Here is a 10177-nt window from a genome sequence, read left to right on the forward strand (position 1 = left end):
CGACAATAAAAAAGGTTGACAAGATAAATTTTTCACTTTTTCAATGTTTTCATATTCATTCTCATGTGTCGACATGGACACCAATGAAGTGCCACACTTATGTCAACATTTACATGTGTTGACCTTTCTTTGTTGATTTTTTCTTGTGGAGATTCGCGGCACCCCCCGCGACCCCCCTCATTCGATTTGCAGCACCCCCCCCCCCCCACAATTCGCACCCCGTGACACCCCCCCTCCTGCGATTCGCGTCACCCCGGCCCCCCCTCCCGCGGTTCACGGTGCCCCCCACGACCCCCCTACCGCGATTCCCCACCCCTGACCCCCCCTACTGTCATTGCGGCAACCCCCCGCAGCCGCGACCCACCCTCTCGCGATTCACTGCAACCCCCCGCGCCCCCCCTCCCACGATTTGCGGCACCCACACCCCCCGCGACCCCCCCTCCCGCAATTCACGGCATCCACCCACGACCCCTCCTCCCGGGATTCGCGGACACCCCTCACCTCCTCCCCCCCCCACCCCCGCACGCGATTCATGGCAACCCCAGGATTAAATGGCACATGCAAAACACTGGCACGGCTATGGTCGACAATGAAAAACGTTGACATGAGTTTTTGAAGATTTATTTTTCTTTTTTTGAATCTCTTATATATTTGGCTACATCTGTCACTCAAAGTGTGTCTGACCCTCTAACGCTGGGTGGAGCCTCTGACTCATATGACAGAGAACCAGCCCAGTGAGCCCACAGTCATAGGAGGGACACCTTGCTCTGCTCCTGCACTTTCCTTTTAATGTATGATTGCCATCACCTGTGTTGAAGCACCTTTCCTATCAATTAACCTGTTCAACAAAGATGGAGGTAATCATACATTAGGAAGAAAGTCCAGCGGCAGAGCATTGTGTCCCTCCTGGCATGGGTCATGTTGGGAGGTATGCACAGTGCCAGACACCCTCTGCCTCCCCATGTTACCCAGCAAAGACACAGCTACTCATCAGACACACCAGGTGAGCGCCCCCCGCCGCCCCCCCTCCCTCGATTCCTCGAATGACAGCAACATCCTTCCATCCTTCTACAAGAATATATAACCAACTAGGTTGATTCATCGCCCCCGTGCCCCTCCTCCCGCAAATCGCGGACCCCCCCGCGCACCCCCCCTCCCGCGATTCACGCCCCCCTCCCAAGAATCACGTCACCCCCGCGCACCCCCCCTCCCGCAATTCGCAACCCCCCCTCGCGCGATTCACGCCCCCTCCCGCGCTTTGCGGACCCCCGCTCTCTCCCGCGATTAGATGACACCTGCGCCCCCTCCCTCCCTTAATTCACGGCACCCCCATGCCCCTCTTTAGTCCCCTGTATACTCACACACCCCTATCACTACCCAGCTTCCTGCTCTCCTGAACCGTAACTTCCATCACTGGGGAGTCGCTGACGCTGTTTTGCCCACATGCCCCTATCATGCCTCATAGCCCAGCCTCCTGCTCTCATGCACCCTAACTCCCACCCAGTAGGAGGAGACACTGACTCAGGGCCACCATCCTGTACTGCCACGCTGGACCCTCACCCACTGGCAGAAGCTGCACAGTATCTCCCACACTCCTCTTTAGTCCCCCTTATTCCCACACACCCCTATCACTACCCAGCCTCCTGTTTTCCTGTGTCGTGACCTCCGCCAGTGGGGAGCCGCTGACTCAAAAACACCCTACTATACTATTGCACACACACACACACACCTAAACAACATGCACACACAGCCCCCCCCCCCCCCACGGGATGCAGTTACACTCCCGGCGGTCGGGATCCCGGCATTCAGAATCCCGACGCCGGAATCCCGACCGCCGAAATGCCGACACTTTCTCCCTCCTGGGGTGTCCACAACACCCCTGGAGGGAGAATAAATTAGTGTGCCGAGCGTAGCGAGGCACCGGGCCCGCTGCGTGGCGAGCGCAGCGAGCCCGCAAGGGGGGGCGATCCACGTCCTCCCCTTGTCGGCATTTCGGCTGTCGGGATTCCGGCGTCGGGATTCTGAACGCCGGGATCCCGACCGCCGGGATTCAATACTGAATCCCCCCCCACACCCACAAATGTCACTGTACCATCCACACTATCAATGTACATCTTACTCTCTAACCGCTTTTTAATTAAACAAAACAATGCACACCCCTTCCAAATCATATGCTCTCTATTTAACACATTTCACCGATAACTCAAGTTGCAATACAGGCCATCTGTCATACAAATCTAACCATATTTCTCACAATACAAACTTTCACAAATTAAGGGGGCGCAGCCCCTTACGACGGTGTGAAGAGCGCCCATAGGGCGCGATGAATCACCTAGTACAAAATAAACAGTGAGACTTATATAGTGTGTCTTACCACACGTGAAGGACATCAGGTCCAGAGCCTCGCCGCCCGCTGCCCCGTCGCGTCTGTGACCGGCGTTGGCCTTCCACTTCCGGTTCAGCTGACGTCGGCGCGCCCGGCGGCGTTGCCTTGGCAACCCTGTAACAACAACATCGAACAGTGGAAGGCCAACGCCGGTCACAGACGCGACGGGGCCGCGGGCGACGAGGCTCTGGACCTGATGTCCTTCACGTGTGGTAAGACACACTATATAAGTCTCACTGTTTATTTTGTATGTATCCTGATGACGGGGAGTGCGTTCCCCGAAACGTAGATGCACTTTGTGATTTGAAATACACTGCTTCAACCTTTCTACAAAGTCTTCAAGTGCCGCCTCATTTTTCTTGTCTGGTGTAAATCAGGACCGCGGTCCTTGGGAAGGCACGGGAGCACGATACCCCCAAGGGGGGCGGGCAGCAGGAGTGCCGGAGCCTAGACGTCGTTTATATATATATATATATATATATATATATATATATATCTTATATATTTTTCTACATCTGTCACTCAAAGTGTGCGAGTGTGTGTGTAACAGGAGGGACACATTGCTCTGTTTCTGGACTTCTCCCTTAATTAGTGATTGCCAGCACCTGTGTTGAAGCACAGAGAAGGCTGGTCAATCGCACAGGACCCTCATTGGTGCTTGAGGAAAATTAATGGACCCCCCAGGAATGTCAGTATATTAGGAATTTCCTAGAAATGAACTTATGGGAGGTGTGCTACCACTGGACACAGTACAAGGTATATGGAAGACAGGAGAAAAAAGATGTGTCTCGGTGTGGTGCACCTTTAATTATTTTTACACATAAAAATTAACTTTTATTTTATGGTATAAAACAAGCGGAATATAAAAACACACAGGACAAAAACAACATGAATATGGTGTGTTTAAAAAACGGTGGTTCACTCTCTCAGCAAAGTGTCAAATTATGATACACTGTCGACAGGTACTTTCCGTCGACACCTGTTTTGTTTTATGTCATTTGGATTAATTTCCATATACAGGTGTTTGATTCGGATTCCAGTATGGGGTGCGTATGAACTTGTGTGAGGTATCCGTATAGAGATTTGCTAGGCACAAATGTTCTTCTAAGTCAGGACAAAATTGAATAGGTGGTGTTCCCCAACCAAATTCAATATCTTGTCACCCGCTACAGGTCATCACACTGAGTTATTCTACAGCAGTGTGTTTTCTGTGAATTCTAGGTATTTATACAAATTTTCCTAAGTGTGGCCGCACTTTATTAATAAGGAAATACCTAAAAGACATATAGTATTCCTGGATGGGTTTTGAGCTATATGGCAATACCATGTGCAGTTATATTTTAATTGCCACCCAGAGTTATCTTAGGCAGGTTTAAACCCTACTTATCATGGGCTATATCTTATGTTGATATTCAATATCACATTTATAAATTATATACACATCTGTGTGTTACTTAAATAATCAGCCTAATGATACACATGAAAAGTTTTGTTTAAGGGTGACAGGACTGGGTGTCGACCTTTATGTCCACACTTGTATACTGGGTTCTCACTTTACTCGTTTTTCTGTAGATGCATTGTATATAGTCAACACTATCCGCGTAGATCAGCACTGGCTAATATGTTTCAAAATATACAAGCAGTAACAATTTCTGCTGGTGTGGCTGCATCAAACAGTATTACAAACAGTAACAATTGGTGTGGCTGTGTCCATCATATGAAATAGCTACAGTTGCTATATGCTGCTATATCGGCCGAGCAGTCCTATACAAGAGTGGTCACTCCTTGTAATGCACAGGTGTTATAGACCAGTAGCAGCAGACAGGGTCAGTAGATATGTACTCTGTCTGCACATGGTCTGGTATAAGGTATTTGCACAGCGTGCCTAAACTTCTATTAGCTCAGTATGGATCGATAATCACACAGTGTGATACCGCGCTCCCCCTGGTTGTACCTGTTAAAGTAAATACAGATCAAAAATACATCCTAAATGCTGAGTTTGAGTGAACGTCACCGCTAGCCGGCGTACGCTTCGCTATTAGCTTTTTCAAGGCCAACCCGACTGGCCGCATCTCAGCTGTTTATGTACCTCCCCACACTGGGTGCGTCATCTGTTCACTCCCCCTTTCCCCAGATTGACGGATGCCGTCTACCACATGGCTAGCTGCATTGCGTGTGCGCTCTCCTATTGGACGGTTCTCGGACTGGCCAGACGTAAGTATGTTTTGTAGTGTACAATTACACATTACATTATATTTTCTGTTTTTCGCCAGGTTTATCTTCTGAGGATTCTGGTTTGCGGTGTACACTCTTAAGTCCGGACATCCCCATATCCGAGAGTCTGAATTTCTTCTATATCTGACATGCTGATGTGTACTTTATGATATTACATATTTAACATTTAAGATGATTATTTTGTAGGTATTTTATTACGAGATCATGACAGGGCTTTCTTTGTATGAGTAGGATATCTTGCGGGAGAGGATTCTTCATAATTAGCTGTCACGAGGTCTCACATTAAAGGAATTGAGACTCCTTACAGGTATATATTGAGATCACATAAGGAGAAATTCTTGAAGGAAGAATGGTTTGCGTCCATATATGGGAATTATTCCCTAGGTTTGCATTATAAGATCCATTTCATGTACGGATTTGGTTTATAGGGATATTCATGGATAAAGATGTCTCAGCGTAATTGTACTGTATCTCAGGTATGGGATCCTTAACATCAATGGGTATCGTGTAAGATTCCATGTCCTCAAATGGATACTTTATTATAAATAATTAATTCGATTAGATGTGTGATCATATCCTAGATTCTAAAGACAAATCCTCAATGGGCATAGGATTGTATCATAAGGTGTAAAAAGACATTCACATGGATGTAAGTTTATAGACATGCTGCCATCTCTTATTGTCGTGGCAGTGTGTTTTTTTCTGGCTGTCTTGGATAAGTAGTTCTAGAATATTATTATCCCTTGCAGTGTCCAGGTGGGCTGAAAAGAAGTATGACAATTATTGTGCCATAGTTGGTGTAATAAAGGGCCTTATTCTGATCGGTGCGGATATTCCCGCATGCGGACGGACCGCCGATGTTGATCGTCTGCGCATGTGCAGAGGTCACTCTGCGCATGTGCAGGCGATTTCGCCGCACGGATTCTTTATACGCCGCACAGGGGGCGTAGAGGGGCGTGAGGGGCTACTTAGCCTCATTACCCTATGCATACGCCCCGCGTTTCATGGGCGTTCCCATGCAAACGCGGGGCGTATGCATGGTAATGAGGCCGTGACGCGTGGGTACGGGGCGGGCATCTGACATCGCCGGATGTCAGCTGCCCGCCCCCATACATGATTTCACACGGACAAGTGTCCGTGTGGTCTTGTGTTGCGGGACCTGGTGGAGCGTGCGGCCCTGCATTCGATGTTCGGCGACCATCGAATGCAGGGGCTGCTCCCAAGACGGAGGAGGCGTATCCCCGTCCAATTTCATGCGGATCGCCACATATCCCTGTACGGACGGCAGGTGGCGATCCGTATGGAAGGCGGGGATTCGCCTGCACGGTTGCGGCCGCATATTCTGATCGGGCCGCACCGATCAGAATAAGGCCCAAAGTGAGTTAGGGTTTGATGTCTTGGGTGTCCTTTAATTAATATAAGTGATAATAAAGATAAGGATAAAGATAAAGATAAAGTCTCCTTGCTCAATCACTGGTGATAAGAAAGATAACGTGTGTGCATGCAACGAAAAAAATGTGGTGGTGGTGAAAAACAAAACAAAACAAGATGAGATCTAAAGTAAGGGTCGCAATAGCTCTTAAGGTGATAATGGCTGCATATTAAATGCATATTAAGATGGACAAAGAGAAGGAAAAGTATAAGGGAATTTGAGTGTCTGTAATTTATATTCAAGAATATACTACTGTGATATTAAGGATTTTTGCAAGATTGTGGACGTTTGAGAGCTTTGAGGAATTTTAAAGGAAAGCTGTATATTTATTTTCCTCATTCAGTCCTCTGGGGGACATGGTGTCCACTAACAGTGGCGTAGCTACAGGGGTCGCAGCGGTCGCAGGTGCGACCGGGCCCCTAAGCCAGGGGGGCCCAACCCCCGCCACCAGGGCCGGACTGGCCATCTGGCACTTCTGGCAAATGCCAGAAGGGCCGATGGCCTAGTGGGCCGATTTTGTGCAGCATGATTTGAACATAGTGAGCGCCGCTATGCGGCGCAGCACGTCTATTGTTTATTGACGTCATGACGCCGCAGCGTCATGACGCGTCAGTGCTTGAGCCTCCGGCGCCCACATCCTTCCAGTCAGTGTGAGTAGCGCTAATAGTGGGGGGAGCTGAGGTGACGGGAGAGCCTGGCAGATCATCACCTGGTGGGATCCGTCCTAGCCTGCCTACTGTGCAAGTGAGTGGCCTGCTTCCTGCCTTGTCCTGCCTCCTGCCCCATACCCTCATGTATATGTATCTGGCGCTGGAGGGCATATGTACCTGGCACTGTGGGGCATATGTACCTGGCACTGTGGGGCATACTGTATGTATCTGGCACTGTGGGACATATATATATCTGGCACTGTGGGATATATCTGGCACTGTGGGACATATATATATATATCTGGCACTGGGGTATATATGTATCTGGCACTGTGGGGCATATGTATCTGGCACTGTGGGGCATATGTAGCTGGCACTGTGGGGCATATGTAACTGGCACTGTGGGGCATACTGTATGTATCTGGCACTATGGGACATATATATCTGGCACTGTGGGATATATCTGGCACTGGGGCATATATGTATCTGGCACTGTGGGGCATATGTATCTGGCACTGGGGGGCATATGTATTTGGCGCGCTGTAGACATAATATACTTGATGTATTAAAATATAAACAGACCGAGATTTTAATTTTGTTGTATGTAGGGGGGCCCCAAGCTGACCTTTCGCACCAGGGCCCATGAACCCTTAGCTACGCCCCTGTCCACTAAAAATATGAGCCTGGTCTCCTGTTTCAATAGTCTAGAGGCCCCCATACACTATGAGATTTATCTGACCTGTGAAATTGCATCTGATTTCCCTTGAACTTCCCTGGCAGCTTTCCAGGAGGCCTACATAAAATTTGACACTTGATGTGCCATTTTTTACATCCAATTTGCGTCAGATAAATCACATGTGATTTATCACATGTGATTTATCGCGTGATAAATCACTTGTGATTTATCTGAAGCAAATTGGATGTGCCATGAGATTTATCTGATGGGATGGCCCTAGGGAGTGGCCTGAACAGTGCTATATAAAGCAGGGGCCCTTTTAACTTTCTGCACACTCTGCTTTGTAACTAGTGAGGCACTCTTGTGTACTTGCGCATGCGCAGAGGAAGAACGGGTGGCCGCCGCCGCCGGGATGTGCACGCATGCGCAATAGAGCTATACCTGATGCAATGAATAATAATGTTTCTTCTGCGCATGCGCGCGCCGTGCATGTACCCGGGATGGGTGCGTGTGCTGCGCGAGCATGCGCAGAAGAAATATTATTATCCAGCACGTCAGGTTAGTTCTGTCACACATACTCGCACCTCCCGGCCGGGCACATTCTTCCTCTGCGCATGCGTAAGACTCCCGGCTCCCACTGTGCCGTGGTGGGTAAAAAAAAAAATATTTATATATATAGCGAAATCGGATGCCATCCATCGATGGCATCATACTATTTGGCTCTCGACTATCGATGCCCAAAACTTCGGGCACTAGGTCCTGACCATCGATGTTTGTCCCGACCATCGATGTTTTGGAAACATCGATAGCCGATGGCCATCCCTACACAGAACACTCCCCCTCCCCCAGTAAACAGTATGCTCACAGACCACGGCAGAACTCCAGCAGCAGGGGAGTCTCACTTCTGCCGGGACTGACAAACTCCTGCAGCACGAAGAAGGGAAGCTGGCTTGGAAGAGGAGGGAGGAGGGGGCCCTGCTGCCCACACCACCACTGACCTCCAGCAGCAGGGGAGATGTACGGGGGGACTAGGTCTCTGCTGCACAGGCTGAAAATAAACTGCAGCAGGACGGGGAGGGGGGGCTGGCTTCGGGCTGCTGCCGGAGCTGAACATGACACCCAGCAGAAGGGGAGAGGTAGGGGAGTCGGGCTTCTGCTGCACAGGCGGAAAAACTGCAGCAGGACGGGGCAAAGCTGGCTAGTGTTTACCATGACACCCAGGATCAGGGGAGAGGGGGAGTCGGGCAGTGATGCTCGCGCTGACAGTTCTGCCCACAACCATATTTGGGTCTTCCCTTCTCTGTCGCTGGCTCTTGAATGTGGGACGGACGCTGCTGCTGTCTCCTCTACCCCTCTCACTGGCTTTTCTCCCCCATTGCGCCTGCCCCCTCCGGTGACGTGTGTTCCGGATGTAGCTACTGTGGAAGCACCGAACAGGTACACACAGATATATCGGATCTGAAGCATCGTGGGTGCTAAAAAGCACCCACGATGTGCCCATGATGGGTCAGATTCCGATATATCTGATGTTCAGCAGGTCCGACGCCCTGATCCGATCTGATGCGCTCGTGAACGCGCATCAGATCAGATGTCAAACACATGCGATTTTTGTCCGATTTCATCCGATTTATCGGCCCAAAGGGCCGAAATCGGGTGAAATCGGCCGAAAATCGCATAGTGTATGGGGGCCTTAGGTCACCTCTTCTAATTCCTAAGTTGACCTTGAGCATCCCATAGGCTTTTAAACCCATTGGGTTGCTCTGATGAAATCTGAAGAAGTGACGTGCCACTGGGGTCAAGGTTTTCATTGCTTTTTTATCTTTTGGTGCATTTTTTATACTGTTGACATGTTCCATGATTCTCTTTTTTAGGGGTCGAATGGTTTTCCCGATGTATTCCTTCTTGCATGGACATTGCAGATTATATATCACCCCTGCTGTCTCACAGGTGATATAATCTTTAATTTTCCAGACGGTGTTGAATTTGTCCTGGTAGGAATCCTGGGTGGTCATGTATGTACATGCTTTACATGTTCCACACTTAAAGGAGACGGTCTTCGTCCTCTCAGGTCTCTTGACCTTTTCCAGATGGCTATGGACCAGTATATCGCGTAGGTTTTTGCTCCTGCGCCAGCTGATGTCTATTTTATTTCCTACAATAGAGGATAGGTCTGGGTCTGTCTTCAGAATATCCATGTGACGGTTAAGGATTGTCTGGATCTCACGCCACTCTTGGCAGTAAGTGACTATGAACCTGACTTTCTGATCCTGTTTGGTCTTTTTTTTGCAGGAATAAGAAGTGACTCTCTATTGATCTTTTTGGTATCCTTATAGGCAGTTTTAATGGCCCGGTTACTGTAGCCTCTCTCTTTTAAACGGCCGCTGAGTTCATCAGCTCTTTTTGTAAAGATGTTTTCTTGTGAACAATTGCGTTTAGTACGCATGAATTCCCCTTTGGGTAGCCCTTTAACTACCGGTGGGAAGTGGGCGCTCTCAAAGTACAGTAGTGAATTGGTGGCAGTTTGTTTCCTATATAGATCTGAGGAAATGGTGCCATCTTCCTCTATGACAAGGTGTAGATCTAAATAATTCACTTCCTTCTTACTCATTTCAAATGTGAGGCGAAGGTTAAATCTGTTTGTATTCAAGGCGCTGATGAATTTTATAATCATGTCAGAATCTCCCTCCCAGATAATCAGGCGATCATCGATATATCGCAGCCATAAAAGGACATGGCTCGTATATATCTCATTATCCTCATGGAAAACCACCTCCCGCTCCCACCACCCCAGGTACAGG

The 10177-nt window shown here is 48.9% G+C and overlaps 1 protein-coding gene across 1 annotated transcript in view; it reads right to left on the reverse strand.

Moving 5' to 3' along the window:
- The window catches only part of LOC146063037 (cytochrome P450 2K4-like), an 82844-nt gene extending 73270 nt beyond the window's left edge, over window positions 1-9574 (reverse strand). Inside the window, exons 1-2 of the mRNA XM_083175048.1 lie at window positions 9325-9574; window positions 2375-2500 (exon numbers count right to left, since the gene is read on the reverse strand). Of these exons, the coding sequence (XP_083031174.1) occupies window positions 2375-2500; window positions 9325-9574 (376 nt within the window). The remainder of the gene's footprint in view (window positions 1-2374; window positions 2501-9324) is intronic.
- Between the last annotated feature and the right edge of the window lie 603 nt (window positions 9575-10177).

The sequence above is a fragment of the Crinia signifera genome, chromosome 3 (assembly GCF_055691185.1).
Source record: "Crinia signifera chromosome 3, ASM5569118v1, whole genome shotgun sequence".
In the NCBI taxonomy this organism is placed as follows: domain Eukaryota; kingdom Metazoa; phylum Chordata; class Amphibia; order Anura; family Myobatrachidae; genus Crinia; species Crinia signifera.